The sequence below is a fragment of the Phalacrocorax aristotelis genome, chromosome 4 (assembly GCF_949628215.1).
Source record: "Phalacrocorax aristotelis chromosome 4, bGulAri2.1, whole genome shotgun sequence".
NCBI lineage: Eukaryota > Metazoa > Chordata > Aves > Suliformes > Phalacrocoracidae > Phalacrocorax > Phalacrocorax aristotelis.
The window spans coordinates 15,273,948-15,301,547 of record NC_134279.1 but is presented as its reverse complement, the minus strand read 5'-3'; the positions used below and the strand labels follow the sequence as shown (position 1 = coordinate 15,301,547).

At 42.3% G+C, this 27,600-nt stretch overlaps 1 protein-coding gene and 2 long non-coding RNA genes across 8 annotated transcripts; 1 reads left to right on the top strand and 2 right to left on the bottom strand.

Annotated features, from left to right (window-relative positions):
• Positions 1-368: 368 nt before the first annotated feature.
• On the top strand, positions 369-27,600 carry KLHL8 (kelch like family member 8). 6 transcript variants are annotated; one of them, XR_012660219.1, is made up of 11 exons: positions 2,750-2,860; positions 12,325-12,571; positions 15,857-16,405; positions 18,945-19,131; positions 19,841-19,984; positions 21,184-21,295; positions 23,416-23,584; positions 24,173-24,332; positions 24,455-24,494; positions 25,363-25,564; positions 25,991-27,600. XR_012660219.1 is itself a non-coding variant. In XM_075090363.1 (11 exons), the coding sequence occupies exons 3-11, from the start codon at positions 12,365-12,367 to the stop codon at positions 26,112-26,114; spliced, it is 1,854 nt and encodes a 617-aa protein (XP_074946464.1). In that variant the 5' UTR covers positions 2,821-2,860; positions 3,833-3,876; positions 12,325-12,364; the 3' UTR covers positions 26,115-27,600. The 6 variants fall into 6 exon arrangements, 5 of the variants coding, with proteins under 5 accessions (XP_074946465.1, XP_074946466.1, XP_074946462.1 ...); XM_075090363.1 differs by lacking the exon at positions 24,455-24,494 and adding an exon at positions 3,833-3,876 and having other exon boundaries at positions 2,821-2,860; XM_075090364.1 differs by lacking the exons at positions 2,750-2,860; positions 24,455-24,494 and adding an exon at positions 369-448.
• Positions 15,124-18,948, bottom strand: LOC142056107 (uncharacterized). Its single transcript, XR_012660223.1, has 5 exons — positions 18,616-18,948; positions 18,252-18,364; positions 17,244-17,432; positions 17,001-17,061; positions 15,124-16,601 (listed from the first exon to the last, which is right to left on the bottom strand). It is a non-coding gene; the product is annotated as an uncharacterized LOC142056107 (long non-coding RNA).
• Positions 20,755-26,047, bottom strand: LOC142056108 (uncharacterized). The gene is made up of 3 exons (XR_012660224.1): positions 25,966-26,047; positions 22,404-22,507; positions 20,755-20,854 (listed from the first exon to the last, which is right to left on the bottom strand). It is a non-coding gene; the product is annotated as an uncharacterized LOC142056108 (long non-coding RNA).

The following is a 27,600-nucleotide window of genomic DNA, read 5'->3' as shown; positions in this document are numbered from 1 at the left end:
TGTTAGTTTCTTATTTAGAATAGCAGTCTGCCCACTGATTCCTTCTTTTTACAGAGCAGAGCAATGACCTTGCGCCAATCCCAGGCACTCATTTTAGGCAGCTGGGAGGTAAGACTTCCTACAACTTCTTAAGTGTCAAGCTTTCATCTTGAAGAGAACCAGTCTGGGGAAGTAAAGCAGCTGCCAGGCTGGACATCATGGACGTACAGTGTAGAAACTATGAGGCCAATAAAGAATGAAAATGTGCACTACCATAGAAGGCAAGGAGAAAACTGCAAAACTTGCTCCCATCAGACTATCGGCTGTGTGCCTATGTTTCCCGAGGTCTACTGGGAAGCCCCCTTCTTAACCTTCTGACCAAGAGGTCTGTCCATATGCATCAGTTTGTCCAGTTACAGCCTTCTGGAAACCGCTCACGGCCAGCAGCATCTCTGCCACATACATACAGGTTAGTAGCTTTCAACCACATGAATGGATTTGAGGAGGATTGCTTGGCTTTTTGTATTCAGAAAAATAGCCACTAAGGCATTGCTGAACTGGAATTTTCTGAGATGTATTTATGTAAAACCTAAAATGTTCTGGGTTGATCAAAACTAGTGCACTCTGGGCAGTTCAGTGCATCACGTAAGCATTTCAGCTGTTTCCTACTGAATTTTCACCACCTCTGACCTCTGAATACCTGGCAGGGGGCTGGGGAATAACAACCCAAACCCATTCAATAGTTAGATAATAACGATTATCCCCATTTTGCCACAGATAAGGTCTGGTCCTTTCTCTAACAGGCCAGGTCAAATAGCAGTGCTACTTAGTTGGACATTTTTGCCTTTAAAAACTCCAAAATAAATCTCCATCTCCTCCTAAACACAGTATACATGTATTCTGTGCAGAACTGTAAAACTCCAGCCACTCGTTCTCAGATAAGCATGGATTTATAAAACACCTTCCTGCTTTTCAGCAGAATTGTGTTTTATTCAGGAAAAAAAGAAATCCTAGAATTATTAGGCACATCTGTTGAGGTGAACTTGGCATGCAGCATGTGAGTCCAGCTTTCAACTCTGCAGACGTAACTGGAAAAACTATTGAGCTGGGGGGCTAGAGGCAGAGGGCGTTTTCAGTTGGCTAGCTGTGCTTGCTTTTGTACAAGGCGGTTATTTAAGAAGACTCTGTACTTCCCAGGGCATGTATTTCTTTAATAAGGTCTTTCTTTGATTCTAACAGGCTGTAAAACATTCCTAGCCAACTCTTTTCAAGTTCTCAAGTCAAGCTTTAAGCCAAACGGGACAAAGACTTACCCTTATTGCTCCACAGGCAGAGACAGGCACTACAAAGAGACTGAAACAAACTTGGGGGAAAGTACGTAGTGGGGAAACATTCCTGCACCGAAGGAGGTGTGTGGTAGCACTGTGTGAGACAGTTATATATATAAACACACTGTATGGGACAGAGCTGGTGGACAGGTGGGGAGGAAGGAACAGTTACAGCCTTTTCCCCTGTCTCTGAACTCATGGAGGGCAGTTCCTCTGAAGCGGGATACTCTGATCTGTAGACTAGGATACTGAACTAGTTCAGATTTTGGGAGGACAGGGTGACGGCATTTCTTGGGAATTGTTCTGCCTGCCTCTGCTTCCCAATGAAGGGCAGCTTTTTTACGTGCTAAGAGGAAAGGAGGTAAGCTCCATAGTATTGGTCCATGGCATTGAATCAGAAAAGAGAAACATGGATATGAGATAATAGCAACCAACAGATTCACGGTCACTGTGAAATTGTCCTGAGATGGATGCCTAGCATGTGCTGCAGCAGCACTCGTGTTCCTTTACTCATGAGCAAATTCTGTTGTTTTTTTTCTTTTTTAAATTCACCTGGAAAACTTATTTTTTTACAGAAACCATTCTCTAATGTAAAAAGAACAGTTTCTAATGGAAAGACAACAGTCAAAGTAAGGGAGCAACTATAGCAAGAAGAGTAACTATTCCCATACACCCCTTGACAAACGAGCAGAACTGGCACGAAAGGATTAGCCACCCTGAACAGCCATCAGCTCGTGGCCACCTCGGTGGTTCTCCTGCCCGAGAAGACGATGCAACGCACGGAGCGAGCAACTCACGTCAGCAACAGTGCATCAAAGCCTGCCCTTGGAGCAGCAGCAGCTGCTTTCCGCAGTCACCATAAACTGCCTGCACTAAAATCAGCTCTGCTGCTGGCCCGCTGTTCGATAGCGGCGGAGTTCACGCTCCCGTTTTCAACGCGGAGCTTGCCTTCTCCCTTTTTTTCTGCCAGCACATTGTTCCACAGCACCAAAAGCCTCGCACGCAGCTGCCTCCCCCTCACTGTGTCGTTTTGCCTACGGTTCTTAAAAGGCGGTCCCGGAACTCCAGGCGCCGCGCCACACTCGAGCCCTTGCAGCGCGTAACTCCTGCACGGCCAGGTACGGCGCGGTTCCGGTGAAAAGCCAAGAGAGGTAAAACTACGGCGCCAGCCCCGGCACGGACCAAACCTCCCTTCCCGTTACGGTGCTCTCGGCGCGGAGGAGTGTGGGGAAAAGTGCTGGGCGTTCGTAACGTCACTGGGCCCGAGTGGGAAGGAGCCTTATACCGCAGGGCCCGGCCGGCACGGGGCGCCTAACGGAGACCTCCTCACCTCGCGGGCGGTGGGAGCAGCCCCCGGGAGGGCGGGACGACGACCACCTCCGCACACGGTGGCGGGACCCGGCCCCAACGGCCGCCACGCGCCGCGCCGCCCCGCCTTCCCCGACGCATGCGCCCCGGCCCACCGCCCTGCCCCGCGCGGGCGCGCGTCCCCTCCTGCCGGCCGGGCGGCGGGCGCGCGCCCCGGCGGAACCCGGCGACCCGCAGCAGCGCAGGTGAGCGGGGGGCAGTGGGAAATTGGGGGGCAGTGGGAAATCGGGGGGCCCTCTCCTCCCCGCGGCGGGAGGGCTGCGCCCCTCTCCCGGCCCTTCCCCCGCGGCCGCGCTCCTACTGCCGCCCTCTGCCAAGGCCCGCTACCGCCATGGTGGGCTGTCCCTGCCTTTATGTAACTCGCCCCCCTCCCTCAGGTGTAACGGCAAGCAGTCCTGCTTGCTTTGGCGCGGGCGGGCGCGTTTTCCACTATCCTGGCAGCCCCCAGCTCCATCCTTACCCCGACGCCGCCCTGTGCCCTCCAGCGCGCCGCCACCCCGCGTGGGAGCGCCGGACGCCGTTTCTGGAGCGCTCCTTCGGCCCCGGGGCGGAGGGACGGTAATAGGCCCGGCTCCCTGGCATTGCAAACGGGTATTGCCGCGGCCGGCTTCAGAGACTCAAACCGAGCGTGGATTTCCTGTAAATTAACCTAGAATTGGTGCAGATCACTCAGGGCTGGATTACGCCCCTTGCAAGAGCACGCAAGGGTGGCATGCTGCATGGGCTGGCCTCTCCTCAGCATCAGAGGACTTACTCTTTGGGAGGCACTCGTGGACTCCTGTGCTCACAGAGCTTTTAATTGCCACGCGATTCAGGCGCAGAGACAAAAACCCGCAAATAAACTGAGCTGGGAGTCCAAACGTTTCAAGCTGCTGCATGTAATTCACTACTGCAGGGACTGTAGCCAGAGAACCTAGTGCCCTGGTCAGCTTACTCTTGACATCTTAAAATGGATAACAAGTAAATTCACTTCAGTTATCCCAAAGCAAGCATTTCCTGTGGTAAAAAAAAAACAGCAAAAAATTACCTGTTGCTACTGGGAAGAGCCTCAGGAGTTCCCAATCTCTCCTTCCTTGTCATATAAATGAGAATTTCAGATGCTGTTACTCCACCAGCTCTTTATATTGCCTGCTTGAGTTTCCTTCCTGCTTTGATAGGGTCCACCTTCCCATCTCCACTCAAGCCGATTGTTTGGCTGCTGGTAAGTATCAGTTAATCAAACTCTTATCCATAAGGGGTGTGGAGGTAGTTCACAAACCAAATAGGGCCTCCTAGTTCATAGATCTGCATTTCCTCTGCCTAGTCGTTCCTATATATTCTGTAATAGTAGAAGTTATAAAACTCAGGGATACCTGGCTTTCTGTGTCTGTTGCAAAGGCTTCAACAAGTATAAGCAAGAAACAGTTCACATTCACACATGGTAGAAAAGTACCACAGCAGGTAAAATAACTCATCAAATGTTAACAAGCTAAAACTACAACAGCTGTGTCACATATGTCACAGCTGTGTCACCAACAAAGTTGGTGAAGGGTCTAAAGAACAAGTCTTATGAGGAGTGGCTGAGGGAGTTGGGGTTGTTTAGCATGGGGAAGAGGAGCTTGAGGGGAGACTTTATCACTCTCCACAGCTACCTGAAAGGAGGTTGTAGTGAGGTTGGGGGTTGGACTCTTCAGCCTAGTAACAAGCAATAGGGTGAGAGGAAATTGCCTAAAGCTGCACCAGGGGAAGTTTAGGTTGGATATTAGAAAAAACTTATTCACCGAAAGGGTTATCAAGCATTGGAACAGGCTGCCCAGGGAGGTGGTTGAGTCTCCATTCCTGGAGGTATTTAAAAGAAGGGTAGACGTGGTGCTTGGGGACATGGGTTAGTGGTGGACTTGGCAGTGATAGGTTAGCGGTTGTATTTGATCTTAAGGGTCTTTTCCAACCTTAACAATTCTGTGGTTCTATGATATGGCTTTGGTTGCTTGTAATGGAGGTTAACCTGCAAAATGTTCAGCCACCTTCTTTAAGCAATTGAGTCTGAGGTTTTTGATTTAGTTTGGGCTGATTCCCCGTAAGCTCTTTGTGAACTCTTGTGTTATGTAGGAAGTGTGTCTGCATTGTAACATGCCAAGATTGTGCCTATAGTTGCTGTGCAGCATGTGATTAGCAGTGTCCCTATGACCTGGTTTATTTTATAAATTGTTAGTGAGATGTCAGTCGCCTGGCATCCAGTTTTCGTCAGCCATATATTTGTAAATTCAAGCTTGATCAGTGTGGTTACAAGAGGACACAAGCATTGTGTAATTACTGCCAGTAATTTGATGCAAGGCAGCATAATACCAGTTAGCCAGTGTCTTAGTTCTTCCTCAGCAGGCTTCACCAAACAGATTTTGTAATAATAATTTCCTGCATCAATAGTTATAGCTTCTTGGGTTGTGAAACCTTTTGTCTTATGTTACCTCTGCTCCCTACTGATTTCAAACAGATTTTGAAGGACCCTTACAGTTCTGGGACAAAAGGAAGATGGTATTGCTTTATGGTTTGTGCAGTTTAACTTGTGAGTGTAATGTGAAGCTGCAGCCTCAGTGAATCTCAACTCTAGATGAGAGAATGTGATGACGTTTGGCAGCTAAGGCAGAGAGCACTGAGAGGACGGGGCTGGTGGGTGTATGGGAAACAGTGTTTGGCTACAGCTCTGGGATGCTCTGGTGGGTACCATGCCTTGATTTACATGTCCGTGATAAAGGGCAGCTGACAAATAACTTAGAAATTATTTTGCTCTCTGTTAACACTTTGCAGGAAGGGGTGGACTAAACATTGCTGTGGAGACCATTGAACTATTGTTATTTTTAATCAGGTCCATCAGAGAAGACAATAGTGCCTCTCCTTTGTAAAGGCCTGTTCTGTGTTCTTATGAATGTAAAGTACTAGTTAAAATTTTTGTTACATATCTATTAACACTTCACTATGCTCCCAAAAATTGCACTGACTTGCAGTATTTTTCCTTTTGTGTTCTACTTTTTGGATATTCCCATGGTTAGTTTGCATAAATAAATAGCTTCTTAAGTACACCTGTATCTGCAAAACAGTCCATCTTCGCTGTTCTGGGGCTTCTGATGGGTTTTGGTGGTTCTGAAGCAAAAGTAAATCAAGCATAAGTAAATCATGATATATTAGGTTGTTGGTTTGGTTTTGATTATGCAAAATTGAACAAAATCATCACCCTGTCATCCCATAAAGCCCAGAAGACAATTGGCCTTTCTGGTGTTTGATGGAAATGGGGATTAAACCTCAGTAGAACTTTGTTGAGCGTACTCATATATTGGATCAAATGAAGCAGGGAAGAAGCTGTCAGAAAACAATATCAAGGGATTGCCAGGTAGAATTACTTCCAAAATGAGATTTATATCTGACTATGCTTTTCATGCTCTACAAAACACCTTTTCTGTCCTTTTTCTGTTGCATTTTTCCAAGAAAGAGCTGGCCTCATTTACTGTGTGTCTACAGCATTGATGGGGCTTTGTTCATAGAAGCAGATTAAAGATGGTGCCAACTGTACCCATTTCACTGTTTTCTGAACTACCTGTGTGAAAAGTAACACAAACAATAACACATGTCAGTTTCTTCTACAAAGAACCTCTGAAATACTGAAAGGATCTAGAAATTCTATATTAGTGTTGCCTAAGAAAATTTTTAATTATTTTCTACAAAAGGAAGCCTGGTGGTTTTAAATAAGCTAAACCAGTTAGATGTGTGGTTTCTGATTATTTTTTTTTTTTCTGTTAAATTAACTTTCTGCTGAAAAGTACAGTAGGCTTAGGCTTGTAATACAGTGTGTAACTTGAACTTTCCCATGTTTTCCAACCTTGTCTGCTTTGACCTAATTAGCATGGGCATCTAAGCAGTTTTGCATGAGGCTTCCATAACTCCTTTGAGGGAATTGGTGAACAGAGAAGGGGAGAGTACCAAGGTTTTTCTACACTATTTTGTCTATCAGGTTTTTTCCCTCCATGTTCCTTCTTGGTGATGCAGCTGTAACCAGACTGAAGGCGAACAGCTGCTTGCTTGTGCAGTCCCTGCCAAAGCTGCTGCTTGGCTGCAGTTTGCACTGCAGCTGCCTCCTGCCCTTCCCACTTCTCTCCCTGTCTCTTCCTTTGCTCTGCCAGCTGCCCTCTTTTCAAATGTTCAAGTTTTCTTAGTACAATACAGGACATCAACTAGACTTGTTGTGTTAGCTAGATTAAACTGGAGAAGATCTTGTCACTGCATATGCTTACCTAATCTTGTGGTCAGCAGCACCAGTGCATAACTACCCGCAGAGACTCATCAGGCTCTATATTAGACAAGTTAGTTTTACACAGCCACGTGTACAAACGCAGTCTCTTCATACTCAAGTCACTTCCAAAACCTCCCTGCTCATAGGGCTACAAACGTTGTATTTACAGAAGGCAAATTTCTAATTTTCTTCAATTAAAAAGTCCTTTTGTTTTCTGAGTGAGGCTAACTGCCTTTCTCTGCACAAGTCACAATGTGATTTCTGTTCATCTTGGGGGTGGGTAACCAAAACTACATCCAGGATAGCTGGTGAAATGCCACCTGTATCTTGATTTCTCCTGGACTTCTTCCTTCTTTTTTCCAACTTCAGTACCACTGCTCATAAAGAGCATTGGATTTATGGGTATCATAATATGTCTCATCTGAACACTGCCTAGTTGTGGTTATAGTGGGAGTCTTGGTTTTGTTTCTGTTCTGTATCACTGAAATGTCTTCCTCCCTTGTGTCAGTGGAAGAAAGAGGACGATCCCTTCTTTCTGGGGCACTGTCTCCTAGGGTACCTGGTGGGGGAGGAGGCTATGTACTCCAACATCTAGGCTGGCTTGTCAGCCAGGATTCCTGGGGTTTAATTTCATGACGGGAAAAACAGCAGTGTTCATTTGTGTCCTGCCTCTGTCTAATGTCTTCCATTTCTTTTTTGCTTCAAAATTATTTGAGGTATTTTACCTCTACTGAACATAAGTACTCTATGTGACTTGAGGAATTTTAAACGTAACTAAGTTTCAGATTCAGCTAGAATGTCTCAATCCAAATCACTTTACTTTAGGAAGTTACTGTTGTCTGAATTGCAGCAGATACAAGATAACGTGATTGAGCTCTGACCTCCCATCCCTGCTTGCTATTCCAAGTTTGATAGTGAGGAATAGCTAGGAGGGGATCCTCAGTCCCTTGCCTGAGGACCAGAACACCATCGGGTCTGGAACAGCTGTACTCTGGGAACGGCTGTACTCTGGAAACAGCAGACATCATCAATATTTCTAAATATTTGACTTGAACAAGTGCTGACCTGCTCTCAGCAAACAGTGGTGAGCTATAAACAATGTGTGGTTTGGTTTTTTTATTCAGACAGTTACTCCTTCATGGAAAGTGTCAAGCAGCTGCCTACAAGGGATAACAGATGATGTTATGAAAATGAGGCACTTCCTTTAGTTTCCTTAGAGTCAGTCACTTTCTGTGATGGTCACTTACACTCTTAGTGTAGTCAAAATACTAGACTGTAGGGAGGCTGGAAGACTTAACTGCCAAGATGAAACGGGAGCACATGTTGTTGAGGTTTAGAATGGCCATGGCAGTGTTTTGTTCTAGAGAGGAAAGATAGTGTAAGTCTGCAGCATTCACCCAGTACTAAACTAACCTCAAGTAGTTGTATGTTATTGTTGCATTACTGTTGATTTGGGGAGCAAATCTGTAAATGGCTTTTCTCTCTCAGTTTGTGGATTCTTAGCATATAATTAACAGAGCATCTTGCATGCTGACTTAAATGCTGGTTAATCCTCCTAGCTAGTGGTTCCTAAATTAGTGAACTTGTATATAATTAAAGATCTGAAAACACAACTTCAACTTCTTGCTCTTTTCATATGCTATCCCTTTAAGGCTATGCAATGACAAAACTATTTGCCACTGTGCTTCAGGCTGGAAGGAGGAGTAGGTTTGGAGTTGAAATATACTGGCCTTTGTGACTTCTGCAGGACCTTCAGATTTCCAGAGTTTAGTATCTTGATTCCAGCACTACTAAAACTCATTTCTGTTCCATTTAAAATCTGAGAACAGTAAAGGACTATAGCTAAGCATTCACATCAGCCCAAACCAGTATTTTCTGCAAATTAAACACTTGTTCTCTCCTTCTGTCTGGGTTGTGATAGCTTATATCACACACTTCAATACATTATCTTAATATTGTGTTTTACATTTGTAATATTACTTCTCTTTGTGTTTAACTCTAGTAATGCACTGTGTTGATAAGCCTGGCTCTTTACAGAAGTTAAGTATGGTAGTGGCTCTTGACTTACCTTAAACCTCTGATTGTGAAAACCACTTGATTTTTTAGATAGACAATATAATTCATAATAGTGTTATTTCTCAAGCCAAATACAATTAACAGCAAACTGGATATATACATCAACCTGGCCCTCCTTCAAAGCTAGCTTTACAGCTGTCTCATGGCTACAGCTGGTACTTTCCTTAGTAGATGATTTTTTTAAAGACTGAAACTGTGAGATGCTATAGTTAAGACAAGTGGAGGAGTTGTGGATAGATATCTAAAAAGATTTGGATGATCAAGATGTATCACAGAAACAAAATGCTCCTGAATTGGTGACTTGGGGGAAGACCAAGGATCTTACCTAAGATATTATCTGTCAAAGTCTCATCACAATGAAACTGAACTGTGTCAGACTATTGCTATCTGAATATTTCCTTAAGGTTATATTAAACATGTTAATTTTTAACATGTTACAGAAACTTATTTTTACCTGAGGAGCAGTAACTGACTTGCTCCCATGTTCCCATATAGTTATTTGATATTGCCACACTGGGAGCTCCCTTGTGCATGTGATTCTCCTATCTATGGCTATGTGCCTGAGTAATGGCCTTGGTCTCCTCTGGTGTGATTTCTAGTTTCTTCCCCTGCAATATCAAGTGAGTACTTAGTGTGTACTAAATATATAAATCCAAATATGTGCTCAACTTTTTTTTTTTTACAGGTGACAGCTCAGAATATCTCCAAGAGCTTCAATGGATATAGGCATCAGATACAGATGAAAAGCATTGCTTAAAATCAGTTCTGTTTTGGCTTTTGTGTTATTGCTCAGTTTATTTAAAACATTAAAAAAAGTCACTCCAACAGCACCGATAAGACTCATGGGTTTTGTGTTGGTGCTTACAATGGCATACCCAGAACAGGTAAAATGTACACCATCAGCCTCTTTTAGAATGAGACACAGAATGGTTTCAGACAGTATACATGCAGTTGCAGTTAAAGGATGAGGATAAATGTAGCATATATGCCAGATGGAAAAACGTTACGACTTTGGAGCTGCAAACTATCGTTTAGTTTGGAGTTCCGACTGAAAGCAGTTTAGTGGCAGTTCTGTGTGAAAGCAGTGTTTCTACTTGGCTGTAAAAATACTGTTAGGTGTGCATACCTAGGGAACAGTGAAGTGAGAGTGTCAGTTAAGGACCAAAATAAGCAAGAGTTCCCTAGAAGTATAGGCTAAAGGTGCTGTATCTTACCTCTGAATGAATAATAACATGATGCTTTTCAAAACCCTTGTATGGTATTTCAGCTTCTCTCTTTTTCCTCTTGCTTGTCTGTGTTCACTTTGGTAACTTTAGTAGGTTGCCTCTGAAGCTCAGTGTTAGTGTTATATCTCTGTGGTAGTAGTGACTTCTTCAAAGGGCATGTTAAACAAAGCAAGGGTGGTGAGTACCAGTAGTGGAGGATTAATTTGAAGTTAAAAGAGGAGAACAAAATAATCAAGATTTTTTTCCTCCTAATGAACTAGAAAAAAATCTTAGTATAGTAATTTGTCAAATCTGGCAGAATAAAAGTTAATTTTTCAGCAGAAAAAGGTGTTCCTTGCTATAAACTATGCAAATATCCTGTGACCGGTAATATCTTTGAGCTAGTTTGTGGTTCTGGAGGAAGTAATCCCTTTCTCTTAGATACCTTTTAAAGGAAGAATACTTACCTTGCTGACAGCACCATTAGTGAATATTCTAGGCATGTTTGATCTTGCTTTAACCTGCCAGGCCCAGTGCAGCCAACAGCCTTGTCACTGCACAGGACATGGAGCTGGCAACAACCCTCTGATCTACAGCAGAAATGAGTATGAACACCTCAAGTCACTTCCTGCTCTTTCTCCAGTACCAATGCATATGCATGAGGAGTTGTAAATTTAATAAGAGGCATGGACACTTTCAAAATATCCCAAAGGAAAATCAGCTCTGCTCCCAGACATTAGATTTTTACTGTAGAAGAATTTTTTGTTACTTTAGTCAGTCCACTTCCTCCAACACCAGAGTCCATGAGCAGAAATCACTGAACTACAGCAATCATCAACTCCTAGAGTAGAATGAAGAATGAATGCATAATAAATTAACCAGAAAACAGGAAAACCAAAGCTAGCCAGTGTAAGAGAAGAACACGCTATTAAATATGTTCTCCAGAGGCTTTGTCTTAAAACCTCATAAATCCATTCACTTCCCTTGTCAAAGTCTAACAGAACTCTTGCTTGTAAGCTGAGTTCAGTAATTCCATGCTTTCAAACTTCCTTGTAGACTTCATAATCTTCCACAAAGTATGCACATGCACAGCCTAAATCTCGCTGAGTTGGCTTTCACAGCTTTTACACACACAGAGCTGAAACTTAAAATATGTTACCAAACTGGAAAAAAATTTACAAATAAAAAGGTGGACTTCAAGCTTAACCTAACTGAAGCTCAAATAGCAGGAAGAGTAAAATACCTGAATGACAGAAGTGGAGAAAGCCTTCTCCCCATTGTCTGTGGATTCCCTGATTTGTCTTTCAGCTATACTGACATCACAGCTTTACTAGGGCTAAGATTCCTTTCGTCTGAGCTGTATAAATATTAGACACCTTAAATATCTTCAGCTAAGTTGGGTAAACAGTCCAAAAAATAAAAGCTAGCAATCAGAAGCAAACTTTTGCATAACACTCATTGTTACGCTTTAAATATAAATCTGTTGCATTAATACGGTTGCTAAATAAAAGAAAATAATTTTCATTCCAAGATTTTTCTATAAGTGTAAATTTTTGTTCTCTAGTTCTGTAGATGCTTTTTATATTTTGCTTACATCGCACAAAACACTTAAGGATTGCTTTAGGTTTTGAAGAGACCTAGGAAAGCTAAGTAATAAGTACATACAAAATACCTGTCAGGTCACATCAATAGTCTGTCTGTGGCAGCAGTGATGAGAGAGAAGCACAGTTGTCTGTGGGCCATGTTCCTTCAGTTCCTCTGCCATCCACAGCAGTGAGATCTGGAATGTTGGAAGATACATCCTTGCCTTTTCTTTTTCATGTCTTTTGCAAGAAACATGGGCAACGAGTTCGTAAACAGTGGCTTTTCCTAAAGGTACCTGCACAGGATTCTTGATTGTGGGTCTTTTTCCCCCCTTCTCCTCCCACCTTCCCCAAGTAAGGTTATAGGTAGTATTTATAACATGTAATAAAAGTGTTAAGTACTAGCAGTACCTAATGGCTCATCTGCTTTTTTTGTGTGTGTGTTTTTTTTAAACAGGAAGATGAACGGTACTTAAGTGCATTTTAGGACTTAACTCCTGATGGGCTGGATTTTGTCTTGGCAGGAGTTTTTGAAGATTCACGCAGTGAAAGAAACAACAGCCAATGGCTTCAGAATCCATGGTCCCAGAGCAGGCAAAACAACATCTGATAAAGGGAAAAAGGCGGCAGCAGCAGCAGCAAACTAGGTCTTCCAACAGTGATGGTGAAGATGACGTCTTTGTATTTGAAGCAAATGAGGCTTGGAAGGATTTTCACAGCTCTCTTCTTCACTTCTTTGAAGCTGGAGAGCTCTGCGATGTTACACTGAAGGTGATATTGTTACACATCCATTGCATTTAACAGTCTGAAGATTAAGCTACAAATATGTGTGCTGGAGGTGGCTGTGAATTTGGGCAGGGGTATGGAAGCCATAGAATACCTGTTGGATCTGAGGCATCTCTAGATAGGCTCATGCTTTTTTCCCTTATTTAGGAAGTTTACAACTAAAATGTAAGCATTTAAGATACTGACAGTGGGAGAGAGGAATTACATGACTCTGACCTCACCCACCTTGCCTTCCAAGCAAGTTCCCACAGTTGATCAGTATATTACTGTGCAATTTCAGCTCCTCATAGCATTTTTGTTCTCACACACTTTCATCCCTGATTTTATCTCTATTTCTGCATTCTGTGTTGTTCTGCTAGATCTTTCGTGACAAACAGGATTTCTGGAGCAACTCTAATTTCCAGCATTCTCAGAGAGGAAAAAAAAAAGAACCCAGACAGTTATGTTCTACAGCTGATCAAAGAGTAAAGGAGGAAAAGGAAACCAGTTTTGATTCTTGCATAGCATTGCTTTAAGGCATTCTTTGTAACTCAGCTATATATTACTTATATCCTGATCACACTAAATTTGTGTCTAGCATCTGTAACAGTAGTTGTCAGCACCTACAAATATTAAGTATTGCTTAGCTAGACATCTTAGTTGTCTAGCAAGACAGTTATTTAAGAAAAAGAGGTGAAGCCTAGCTCCTGTACCAACAACAAACAACAGATGCCTTTAGGAGAAAATTTTTGCCTACCACTTTTACTATTGGATATTAACAGGGCAAATGCTTGACAGATGTGTGTTCCTGGTGCCCCTGCACCAGTAGGCATCTCATCTTTCTAAAACACTTTGGAGACAATGGAACTCTCTGAGAGGAAGAGGGTTTCTCTCCCTTCCACCCCAGTGGACAACAGAAGCAGAATAAGCAAGAACATTTTTCTGTTCTGCTTCACAGCAGGTATTAAATTGCCTGTCACCAGACAGGCACTAGATGGTGCAGCGAATAGGTCCAGTGGCTCATAACAGGTTAGTTAATGCTCACAGGACCCTGAATAACAATACTGAAGCTGCTCTGGACAGCACAAGAGCCATGAAATAGAACTTGCCTGAGAGGTCATTGTTAGGTCTTCTTACACCTGCCATTTTAAAAGGTGTTTTGGGGAAAAAGGTTCATGTCAGAAATCTTAACAACCCTCTTCTTCCCCTTTCTTGACTTCATCCTCACCTTTTTCCCCTTCTACCCATACTTGCAAAAAGGGCAGAAAGTCTTATTTTATAAACACAGTTAACCATACACCCCTGCTAGGGAAACCTGGCTGGGAAAATGTACTTTTCTGTGGCTGCAGTTTAGCTTTCCTTAAGTTAAGCTTGTATTAAAGTTCATTTGTATTACTTGTGTGGAGCTACTTGGTAATTTAAGAATATTAGATTGCATGACTTGGCTTCCAGTCCTCAACTAGAGAATATAATCTATAGAGGCTAGAGCAACCTACGTACATCTTACCATAAAGCTTCCTAAATCAGTGATTTTCAAGAAACTGGTAACTGTATCTTGAACTGAATCTTCTGGAGGACTTTCTTTTTCTTTCTTTAGAGCTCAGGCATTTCTCATGTTTTAGAATAATTACTTCTCTACTGAACTTTCTGCTTTTGTGCATGACCTCTGATGGTGAGCAATTCTGGCATTGCTGTTGTCAGATGAATTATTGATTTAACTGCTGGCTCTTAAAATATGATAATTAATAACAGGAGGGGAACTCTGATTTCAAAATACCAAGAGCATGCAAGATATTTAAAATGAAGCAGACTTGGCTAAAATAGTGAAGACACTTAATTCAAAAGAAAGATCTAGTTAGAGAGTGGGATGATGGGCAGAATAAAAAATCTCCTAAGGTGAGAATGGCCTAGCTTTCCATGATATAGCAGACCAGCTGGAAGCATCTTTTTGCATGAGTACTATAATTAGTTGGAGTGCTGACACCATAACAGTGGTAAACCGTGCGAGCACAGAGGGAGACTTCCTCTGTTCCAAAGAGTTAAAATCTGGAATTCACCTATTGTACTGCTAATGGGATACCTACAGTTTCCTGTCAGAAGACAGAAAGTGGCAGATGCATACCACCTGCTTTTCTCCTGTTGGTTTGGTTTTTTTGTTCATTTGGTAGGTCTCCGAATTGTCCCTTTTGGAGTGATCTAATTAACTCACACTAAGCCATCCATCTTTTCCTCTCTTTTAATCTGTGTACTCTTTTATGTGTGTTTGCTTTCTGTACTCAGCTTGCAGCTCACCAGGCAGGTTACACTTGTGTTGATAATACATACTTTTAAAAAGGCTAGAACAATTGTGTATTGAATCAGAGCTAGAAAAACCTCCAAATTATCTTTTATAATAATATCCTTTTTTTTTAAAATTGCAAGACAGCTGACTGTAACACCTTCATCTGAAAATGAACATGTAATTCAAGTCTGTCAGGGAAACTGGTTGCTTAAGTCAGCCATCCCTTTATGTTAGTCCAGACTGCAGAATGACCAAGGCTGTAAGAAAGCACTCCTGTAATACAAACAAGTAGTGGATTGTTTATTACCTTCAGTATTTACATTCTCTTTTAAATATAACTGAATTCTAGAATTTTGTAAGTGAAAAAGCTTACTTTGCATTGTTTTTATGGGGAATACTCTGGCTTTTGTGGCTAAACAGCTTTTAAAAATCTTGAAGTGATTGGTAACTTCTAATAATCCCTGCAGTAGTTGTTATTACTGCATTTTTACATGAATTTGTTCCTATAAACAGCAGTAAAAGTCCAGAGGTTTAAATTAAGTAGTCTAAAAATGTCACTTTATAATTCCCCCACACACACTTTAAAGTCTCTGCATACACATAAACCAAACAAATGCCTAGCAGTCTCCTCCTTTCTCCAAGATGCATCTAGAAGGTTCCTATGAACCTTCTAGATACCCTTCTAGGTATCCTTATGAAAGGATGTTTCATTTTAAAAAAATAGGGCATGGCTCTCAAAAGAAAAGCTAGTTCAGTGCATCGGTGCTATTGCTTCCTTGTGTTATGGCCTTGCCCTACTCTGGCGGCCAAGTTACAACTCAGGTCTGTTTGGGATACATTGACTAATGTCAGAAGTACAGGGCAAATGGAGTTAATTTGTTTGAACAAAATACAGTAGCTCAATGCATATCAAGTTCAGAATTCTTATTTCAGCTTAACTGTCCATTATTTCATAGCTGAAACTGACATTCCAGTAAAAGATGGCTGGTTTTTTTTGTTCCTTTTTTCAGGTTGGTTCAAAGCTTATCTCCTGCCACAAACTGGTGCTAGCTTGTGTTATACCTTACTTCAGAGCCATGTTTCTTTCGGAAATGGCTGAAGCCAAGCAGACATTAATTGAGATCAGGGACTTCGATGGTGATGCAATAGAAGACCTCGTGAAGTTTGTGTACTCCTCCCGGCTTACTCTGACAGTGGATAACGTCCAGCCTCTCTTGTATGCTGCTTGCATTCTTCAGGTGGAACTGGTAGCAAAGGCGTGCTGTGAATACATGAAGCTGCACTTCCATCCCTCCAACTGCCTGGCAGTCAGGGCATTTGCAGAGAGTCACAACCGCATTGATTTGATGGACATGGCCGATCAGTATGCTTGCGAACATTTTACAGAAGTGGTGGAGTGCGAAGACTTTGTGAGTGTGTCACCACAGCACCTCCATAAACTTCTGTCCTCCAATGACCTGAATATTGAAAATGAGAAGCAAGTTTACAATGCTGCTATCAAGTGGCTGCTAGCCAATCCACAGCATCATGCTACCTGGCTGGATGAAATACTTGCACAGGTAGGGCAGACCGAGGCGCCAGGTGCCTGTCTCATCACTGGTTTAGTTGTATAATCAACTGTTTGTACTTAGGTAGATCTCAGGATGAAAAATGTTCGTAGCACTTGGTGTCTTATCTGGTAGTCACAATTGTGAGTTGACAGTGGAAGCAGGTCAGATCTCTTGACTATCAGGAAGAAGGCATATTCTCCAGTTTCTGTAGAGAGAAAAGTACTCACTTTATGCTCCTTATTGGGGGGGTGGGGAGCCAACAAAAAGCTGCATGTGTGTTAGAGCAGAAACTTCCTAGATTTACACACAGTGGAGAACATAAAGCCACCACTTCACTTGGTTTGATATTATTACAACTTGAAATGCTCAATTCCCTTGCTGGTAAGTATTTGTGCTTAAGAAAGGAGAGCAAAGCTGTGGAGGGGGTTTTTTACATGGCTAGGAAAGTAAAACTGTAATGGAGATGTGTCACATCAAGTTGTGCTACTTACAGAATATTCCATATATTTAATTAACAGAAGACCAGGATGTGTTAGACCTACAGGCAGGCTAGGAAACATATGCTAGACTCCTTAATGCTCACTAGACTAGCACTGCTTGTTACCTGTAGTATCTGAAAGGAGTTTGCAGTTTAATTGTCTAGACTTGATGTGAGTCCACTGCTTCTGAAAGAAACACAAATAGGTATCAAAAGGTCACTCAGCTGAACTTATTTAAACACTCATCCTCCTCCTGTCAAAGCGTTAGGTACTTCAGTTACTCAAGCTCCATATGTGCTGATTATGGGAGTTTAAAATACAGTATTTGGACAGGCATGGAGAACTGGTGCTGGGGAGGAGGGAGGTACCTGCCATGTGCTGCAAAATGCCCTATGTATCTTAGCAGATAGGATCAAATGTGCTGTTTCAGTTGTCACTGAACTCCAACTTGAGTATTTTACATTTGGCAGAACTGCTAATGTTGGCATCATGTGCGTAATGAGAGATCCACTAACATGCTGCTGCTGTTGTCTTCATGCATCATTTTTTCACATTTCCTGGTAAAAGATCACAACTGTTTATTAACTGTCTTCCAAAAAGCCTTTGGTTTCGTCTAGACTAGCATGAGGTTTTTTGGTACAAAAAACCTTTAGTACACTATAATTAGATTTACAGGCAAGATAATTTGAGATTAAAAAAAATTTATTTTTGTTGCCCAGTTGTGCTAGCACATGATATTAACAGCTTTATTCTATTTAGGGAAGCTGGAGTCTAGAATGAAGCAATTAAAAAGTAAACCCCCTTCCTGTAAATATTTGTCACAGTATATGGAACCATCAACTGATGTGGACATTATTGCTAGCAGAAAACATGACTGGGCTTCTTGACAGTTATTACCCACATCGTAATCAGCCTTTTATGGGTTTCACTGTTATAATGAGGTTCTGAATTTGTCAGCCTTGAGTTCCTTCCACACCACTAACCTCACAAGTCTGTTAGCAGGGCTACAGTGGGGCTTTTCATCAGCTTAAAATAAGCCAGGCCAAAGTAAAGGCAGAAGTGGGACTGGAAGCAAGTGCGTGGACGAACTGGTAGAGACACTTGCTTAAAGACAGGGACACCTGTCAGCCATATAACAGCACCATCCTGCTGCTCTGAGAAGCACTGGCGATACTGGACCACACCATTGCTGCTGAGCTGGGCGGTGCTTGACAGCAGACTCCAAACCTTAGGAAGTCAGATGGTGGTTTACTTCAGTTCCACCCCCTGCTAACACCTGTCCCACCTTTGCACATGATTGTACTTCATATTCCTCACTGTTTCTCTCAAAGACAAATGAAAGGTTTGCTGAAATAAATGACTCTGGGGAGGAGTACCTTATTTCAGATCTGACCTTTCACTGGAGATTGCTCTGGGCAGCAACCACCTGGGCCTCACCCAGAAAAAGCCTTCCATTCCTCAGCCTGGTCACCAGCTCTCTTCTGGGGAACTGCAGGAGGATTTGGGGAAGGAAACAATTAGCTCTCAACCTTTTTTTCTTCTTTTTAATCCTCTAGTCTGTCATATCCATGCTAGAGAAAGGTGTTACTGCACTAGCAATACCTCCTCAATAGACACTTAGCTCATGCTGACAGTGGTTCCTTCTTGACCTGCCAGCCAAAGAAAATGAACCATTCTAGCAAAAGCCTTCTTATGCTGGCATAGCAATGGGCTGAAAATTCATACCCTCAGCAGACTAACCTGACACAGGCTATCCTGGTAAAGCCACAGATGCCGCCTGCTTCACACTGGGCAGGCACAGGTGCAGTACAGGCAGCGGCACTACTTCTGCTCAGCCTGGGCCAAGAGACAGTTCTCCACTGCTGCTTAAATGCAAATGGTTGTAGCAAACATTTGTTACAAAAAAGAACTGTTCATATTGCTGTTATTCTGGAAAAAAAAATAGCTTTTTTTAGTGAAGAGCATGGAGCTGGCAGCTGGCTCAGAAGCTGCCATCTGTTATGCGTGCATCTCTGTAAATCGTGAGACTCAGTTCAGGCCGTTACTCCAACTGTGTTCATTTCTGTCAGGTACGGCTGCCTCTCTTGCCCATTTGTTTCCTTATGGGTGTTGTGGCAAAGGAAGAGATTGTCAAGCAGAATCTAAAATGTAGGGATTTGCTGGATGAAGCAAGAAACTACCACCTTCACCTGAGCAGCAGGGCAGTGCCAGACTTTGAGTACTCCATTCGCACAACACCAAGGAAGCAGACTGCTGGTAATTAAATGTGTGTCTGATTATCCAGTAGGCAGTGGCGTGGAGAAAAGGTGGCGCATCTGTGCAGGGTTAGATAGCTTGGTATAAATGTTTGTTAACGACTTCATGCAAAATTGGGGAAGCCATTGTGTACCTCTCTAGTAATTAGGTGATGGTCTGCATTTTTCTAGCAGAACTTTAGCAGTCATTTTCTTTCTTTAAAGCATTTATCCTGATTGGCTCTATCTGTACTAAAACTAGAACTGTTAAGTATGTTATGACCAGGCAGTATGCTCAAAGCTATACTGAAAACAGTGGACACTTACCTTTTGATGTGAGAAGGTTGAGCTAACTTTTAAACTCTTTGGCTAACCTACACCAAAAGTAAGTGATGAATATCAGACTGCAAATCCTAATTTTTACATTGTTACATTTAGCAAACAATCTGTGCATCTCCCTAAGCAAAATCACAAAAAGCAAAGCATATTTTACATATGTTTTTGCAAAAGCATAGATGGTTAATCGCCATAGCAGCATGCCAAGCAAAGGCCAAAATCCAGCATCCAGTTATACAGGGCAATGACTGTGCCCCTTGTGAAAGGGGGGGCCCCTTGAGGCCGAAGTGAAATACAACTTCTCCTGAACTACATAATTTTCAGTTCACTCTGCTATGCAACTTTATCTCCCATCTTCCTGCTAGTGTTCTGGAAACATGTTTTGTCTTCTTCAGGTGTGCTGTTCTGTGTCGGTGGTAGAGGTGGATCAGGTGACCCATTTCGCAGCATTGAATGTTACTCCATCAGTAAGAACAACTGGTTCTTTGGCCCTGAAATGAACAGCAGAAGGCGGCATGTGGGTGTGATCTCTGTGGGAGGTCAGTAACCCTATTCAAGCAACCCTATTCAGAAGGCACTTGTTTGCTGCTTTTGCTGGAATTGGTACTTTTACTAAATAAATCTGTCTTGCAGTGGCTTAACTGCTGTATATTCTTCAATTTAGTAAAGCTTCTTCCCTGTGAAAGGGTTTTTGATTCTGAAAAAATCTGAGAGCATGGTTACTGAAAAGACATTACTGCAAACAGAGAGTTGGGGTTGTTCAGCTTGGAGAAGGCTCTGGGGAGACCTTATAGCAGCCTTTCAGTACATAAAGGGGACTTATAAGAAATATGGGGACAGACTTTTTAGTAGGGCCTGTTGAGACAGGACAAGGGATAATAATTTTGAACTGAAGGAGGGTAGGCTTAGACTAGATACAAGGAAGGGATTTTTTACAATGAGGGTGATGAAACACTGGAACAGGTTGCCCAGAGACGTGGTAGATGCCCCAGCCCTGGAAATATTGAAGGTCAGGTTGGACGTGGCTCTGAGCAACCTGATCTAGGTGAAGATGTCCCTGCTCACTGCAGAGGGGTTGGACTAGATGGCCTATAAAGGTCCCTTCCAACCTAAACCATTCTATGATTCTGTGAACTATATATAGCCTCTTGCTTTAATAGGTGATTTAATTTTTTTTAATCCATTTATAAAGAAATGGCCTTACACAGCAGAGTCACTGAGAATTTGCTAGTACTCATGCTACCTCCCCTCATATTGAATCTATACAGGCAAGTCACTGAGACCATAACTCTTCCGAGAGCAGACCTACCTTTATTTTTGGGTCTCTATCTTCTGACACCAGGTCCGTGCAGTCCAGAGCAACTTAGCACCCATGATGCAACTTCTTGTACACAGTAGTCCCCGCATTGCTGCAGCAGAACAGAGATTTTTTTTCTCCCCCCATAGAAAATCTGGAGAGACTGATACAAATGTCCAAAACTGATCTGACCTGCAGTACTCAAGTTATGGGAAGATTTTTTTTTCTACGTATCTCAAGCTTTCTATAAAAGTCCACATTAGAACAGATTTCTGGTTGAGTACAGCATATTAAAATATAAAGTCCATATTTATTAAAATCCTGATATTGAAAACTTTAACCTTTGATATTTTTGTCTCCACACAGGCAGGGACATCACATAAATGAAAACTGAAGTGTTGCCAAGCAATCTCTGTATTGAAAGATGTGTGTGTGTTTCAGGTAAAGTCTACGCAGTAGGTGGACATGATGGAAATGAACACTTAGGAAGCATGGAAGTATTTGATCCCCTCACAAACAAGTGGATGATGAAGGCATCAATGAACACAAAGAGGTACATGTCCTGTGATTCAAAATTTAAGTCCTAGTCTGTGATATATCATTTCTTGCTCATACTGAAAAAAATCATCTGTCCTGCCTTTATTTGGGTTTCAAAACTGTGCAACTTTTAGGATTTTTTTTTTCTTATTTTAGGGCTTTATTTACTAGCTTAAAGTAAAATACAAATCTGCATCACATAGTTGCATACATCACATACTTGCACAAAGGCAAAGTTGTGCATAACATACTGTTAGTATTTCAGTGCCAAACTGCACAATCCCTCTCTCTAGGGAGAGGCCCTGGCTGGTAACATTGGTTATGTTTACACTTTGGCTTTCTTTTGTCACTCTATTACCCTTTTCTTTTTTTCGGGGGTGGGGGGGGTGGGGGGGGGGTGGGGGGTTGGGGGGGCGGAAAGAGGAGGCTGGCTTCTGGAGCAGAGCGCTCTTCTACTCCAGCTGTGCTTACATTCTGATATCTAGGGCCTTTCTGCTATGCCCAGTAAAGAACTTGAAACTGATTAACTGGCTCTGTGGGTTGTTTTGCTCTTTTTTGAAGAGTGAGCAGCATAACATGCACAGATAAATACTTCATGCCCAGAAAACCAATAGCTGCTTATGTTTTTGCCACAAAAGGCCAGAAGCACTAAAACACTAAAAGTCAGACCGAGGATTTTTCTTGCCTTTTGACATGTAAGATTCTTTTAAGGAGCTACTAGACTCACAGAACTAGAATTTTTTGTTTCTGCTGTCATTTAAATCAACCTCCTTAATTCTACATTCTGTTTTGTTATTTGTTTCTAAAAGCATCATGTACAAGCAAGAGGAAAATATTGAGCATGGCTAAGTCCTAAAGCTCTGTGTAGCTGTGACCTAATCAAAGACGACCCAGACTCCTAAGAATGGCTTCTTGCTCCTTTTCCTCCCTCCTGCCACCACCCCAGGACATATCGGCAAACATCGCCCCTAGGTTTCTGTGACATTTCTTACTCAGTACCTTGGTAAATGAAAACGCTGCTATGCCTTGGCTATGTTCCACTACTCCCATCCACAGAGGTGGTGTCGGAATACTTGGTTAAAAAAACCAAACAACCCTGCTACCATTGATGGTGACTACGTTACCTGCTGAGGCAATTTAAGATGAGCCCAGGATATCACCACAATGTTTATTCTGTAGAAAGATTGTGCCTCCATCATTCCTGCCCAGGTATCTGTGGGCCTGCTCTCTGTGTAATGAGACAAGAATGTTCTCAGTGAAATGATAAATCATCTGTCTTGGTAGTTAAAGCAGAAACTTAATGCTTACATTGTAGACCATACTTTTAATTTGTAGTACCGTTTGTACTCTCATATTGTAGATTCAGTAGGGAAAAAAAAAAGTCTGACAACTATTTTAACACAGGCTTAATAGAAAATAACAGAATGGAAGAAATTGCAATTAAAATCTTGCTAGAGTTCAGTCATCTAATATCCATCACAGGTTTGCCTTTTAATGTATATTAATATCACTCCCCAAAAAAATAATTTCCAAATTGTGGCAGCAGCTGTACCAACAAAGTTAAAACCAGCAGGTTTTCATTCTTAATCAGATTCAATAAAACAGGCTAGGAGGTGTAAAATTCAGTACTGAGAGAAATCAAACAACTAAGAAAATCTCATATATCCAAGCATGTAAGTAGAGGACTTGGGCCTTAGGTGACATTCAGTCAAAACAGTATTCCATGCCCCCCTGCCTTTTTTTTTTAATTGGTTTTTTAAACAGGAGCGTTGTATTTTTTCAGTCTAAGAACATTCTAGCTGCAACAGTCCTGTTCATGGATCACACAATAACATGCAGGTGCCTGGGAAAGCTGAGATGAAGTTAAGATGAAACTCTAGAGCCCCTCTAATGAGAAGCTACAAACATACAAAACACTTTCAGGATAAAGCTGCAAGACTGGCAGAGGTGTGGAGAGGGCCAGCCACAGTTACTGGTCATTATTTATTATGAACTTCACTTTTAAAATTTTCATTACTTTTTTCCCCCTCATAGTTTGAAAAAGGTGCCAGTCAGGTAACACTGCACTTGATGTGTCTCTTCCATTCCCTTTCCTTAAGGATTTGCACTGAAGTATTGATCCTGTGGTTTCCTTAGGAGAGGAATCGCTCTTGCCTCCCTTGGTGGCCCCATTTATGCAATAGGAGGTTTAGATGACAACACTTGCTTCAGCGATGTGGAAAGATACGACATTGATTCTGATCGATGGAGTGCAGTTGCTCCAATGAACACTCCCAGAGGAGGAGTCGGCTCCGTAGCCCTTGTGGTAAGTGACTGTTTCCTCCCAAGTCAGGGCCAACTGAGGAACCAACCGGCTTTTCAAATCTGATTTTACAAGGCAGAACACAAGATTTTAAACAAAATGCAGCTGGTGGGTCTGAGCGCCTCCAGTCATCAAAATCCTATGGAACTGTGCAAAAGGTGAGGATATTTAGGATACTTATCATATAGTAATAGTAATATCAAATTGAACTCTGCTCCCTGTTTCAACAGTATTTGAGGTACTGGGAGCAAGTACCAGGACCCTTCTAATAACATCAGGCTAATGCTTCCTGTCTCATTCAGTAGACTGGTTTGTCATAGTTACTATGTTTAAGGGTACTGAATGCATCTGCACTTTAATACCCCTGTTGCCATGCTTACTCTGCAAAGTATCTGCAACACTACGTAACTTTTTCACTTCTTTGAGGATAATGTTTACGAGTTGTTCAATAATTATTTACTTTTATTTAAGAATTCCAACAGCAGACTTAATTAGGACTGTATGGATATCCCATGTTTTCCTATAATTTTAGCATTGCTTATGAAAACCTGAGCAAATACAATAATCTTTCTCTATACAACTGTTTTCCAGAACCATGTTTACGCTGTGGGTGGCAATGATGGTGTAGCATCTCTTTCCAGTGTGGAGAAATACGATCCCCATTTGGATAAGTGGATAGAAGTGAAAGAGATGGGTCAGCGAAGAGCTGGCAACGGTGTCAGTGAGCTCCACGGCTGCTTGTATGTTGTCGGTGAGTAGGGATGTAGCATTTTGTAGTGCTGTTTCTGCCAAGTACTGGCATTTGGAAGAGGCTGTTGTTGCTAGAGGAACGGGAACAGATAGATCTGACCTGTACTTTGTGTTCTTGGGCAGGAGAAGAAAGCAAGCACAACCAGGGCACGCTTAAACAAAGGTATGTTAGCGAGGAAATCAAAAGCAGTTCCTAACCCACATTTCAGGAGGGCTATATATACTGTCCAGGACAGCACGTCTATATAGAAAATCCTCTCAGGATCCACTAATCTTGAGTTTCATTTTAGGAAAATGATTCTTACATTCACGCACTGTCAAAGCGCACTAGTTCTGTTTAGACTAGTTCTGCGTAGACAACAGTAGCTTTTTTGCACAGTGATTACACTTATTCCACAGCCTGTTGTCCTAGGCCGGTCTTGTTCTGCTCTACCTTGCATTCACCTGCTCTCCTGAGAGAGGAAGATGCCAGGTAGGTATGCCGTGATGACAGGTGCAGAGCTCTGCCTTCTGTATTATCCTAAGGGATTAAAAAGGTTTTGAGTAAAATGCCCCTCTGACAGCTACACCCCAGCAAGCGAAATGCACCACCAAAGTCTTACCTGAGGTTTTTTTTTTTCCTACTCATGTATTCAGCAATGCTGTCATTTGAAAATACCACAAGACTTTGCTTAAGTCAAAATAAGATCAGGACCACCCTTTTACTGGTCTTAGGTTTTTTTTTTTCTATTCCAAATTAGAAACTCTTTTTTTTTCCTTAAATTAATCTTACACATCGTTAAAATGAAAAACACAATAGAAGTAGCTCTCCTTGCAACTTGAACAGAACCCGACTGTCACTCTTGGTGATGCTTGTATGGTGACTGGAGGGAGAGTTGTGAGATTAATTTCAAGGAGCTTGTAAAAGTCACATAAAGAAATAGAGCTGGACACTAGCCCACTGAATGCTGAGAACAGCCTGATAGTGCCAGTCCTGGATATCACCACCACTAGAAGTGGCTAAAAACTGATCATGTGATGACTCTTTGCAGGTGGCTTTGATGACAACTCTCCACTGAGCTCGGTGGAGCGGTTTGACCCACGCAGTAACAAATGGGAGTATGTAGCAGAGCTTACAACTCCAAGGGGTGGCGTTGGTATAGCGACACTGATGGGTAAAATTTTTGCAGTTGGAGGTCATAATGGCAACGCGTACCTGAATACAGTGGAAGCATTTGATCCCGTAGTGAATAGGTAATGTACATTTTTTATTTGGCCTAATAAGACAATGAAATCTGCCTATATGAAAACACAGCATAATAGAAATAGCGTGCAGCAGGAGTTTTTCTGTTGTTTCCTGGTAATAATTGAGCAATATCCATGACTAGCAATGCAGCAGTGCTGCTTATGCCACTAGGTTCTTGTAAATATTGAAGCACCTCCTCCTCCTCTCCATCCCTTGTCTTCTTTCCTTCATTCAATAAGAAACTACACTCTTCTGTTCGTTTCAATCTGATTTTGCACTAAATTACCAGGGAAGTAATAAGAATAAACTAGCAGGGTGTATTTTTGTGCAGAATAAACAGGCTGTATAATAGAATTTCAGAAACAGAAAAGAAATACTTTCAAGTTGCTTACAAAGGACAAGAACTTACTTTTTTTTCCCTGCCATCTCTTTAGGTGGGAACTTGTTGGCTCCGTGTCACACTGCAGGGCAGGGGCAGGCGTGGCTGTGTGCTCTTGTCTCAGCAGTCAGATCCGGGACGTGGGCCAAGGATCCAGCAACGTTGTTGACTGCATGTGAGCTCTGCTGCCTCTCCAATTTCCAGAGGAATGATAGTAAGGAGGCACTGCAGAGCTTTTAAACTCCATGTTTTGTATGGTGGGTTAAAAAATAAAAACAATGCATTTTCTTTGTGAAAATGTTACATTCTGCAACTGTAAAGCTTTTGGGAGCTTTCTGTCAATAGTGATACAGAAAAGCCTGTGAAAACATGGAATAAAAGCATGACTTACAGGAGGAAACCTGCCAGAGCTGCAGTCATCCCATTTTTGAGAAGTTGTAATTTCAGAATCATTTGAGGCAGCTGTTGCAGGGGCTTATTATTGAACTGTGAACCAGGCATGGGGTGAGGGGAAAGCGCAGCAGTTAGTACTGCTGAGCCTCACGCAACAGCCCTGCTACACGTTTTCTGGAGGACTCGAGTGCCATTTAATATAACTTACTTTCAGGAACGTAGTCTTAAACATTTCGTAATTGTGCAAGGGCTTTGTAACACAAAGCGTCTCAAGTTTTAGAAGGTAACAACATCCCCGTTGCACACTGAGGTAACTGGAGCAGAGTTCACTGCCCATCTCCCAAGGGACTGCTGGCAGCAGTGGAAATTGCAGGTACTCGGCCTGAAACCTGTCTATCAGAGTAGCTAATACACTTGTTAGAGGGCTGAAAAGATTCTTGACCTGAGTTTAGCCACTAGAACAGTCTTCAATAAAATTTGTAGTAACTACCCGCCCGCCAAAAGGCAAGTTCCTGTTGAGAGGTCATCCCTGAAGTAACCAGTGTAATTTGTCCTACTTTGAGATGTAGACGTCAGTGGAAATGCATAAGAGAAGTTGCAGTATTCTGTAAAGACCTTTAAATGCAATTCTAGGAGATGACACCTCCAATTTCAGTATCCAGTAGCAACTCTGTGGTAATTCTAGAGGTACTGGCTCTTCTAAGATAGTTAAGCCAGGAAGATCTAGCCTCAAAACAGGCAAATGGCTTAAAGCTTACATAAACTAATGAGAAGAAGCAATAAAAAGAATTGGAAGTAAACGAGTACTTACATCAAAAATTGAAATGTAAACTTGACAGTGCTGTGTACAAAGGTGTCTTGTTACAGTCAGAAACCCTGAATTCCAAGTGAAGTCCAGCTGGAAAGGCTGCAGATCCCTGTTACTGCATCACCTTGAACAGACCAACAGACAAGCCTTTGTGACCAAAGTTTCACCTTCCCAAGTTGTTCCAGGTGACCAGGGAGAGCAGCAGACCTCTCTGCATTCAGTACCAGGGAAGAGGCAGGACAGTATGAGCATAAGGCACAGTCATATTTGCTGGTGAGTTACCATCATTTAGCTTTCCTGTTTGGAATGGCTTGCACTTTGGTAGCGCCCAGGGACAAAGGGAACGGTACTGTAAATAATGAAACGTTGCAATAAAATATTTGTACTTCAGAACACCTTGTTATATTGTGACTGGAGCATGCCATTGTGGGGAAACATTACAGCATTATTTTTTTGTTTCTGCA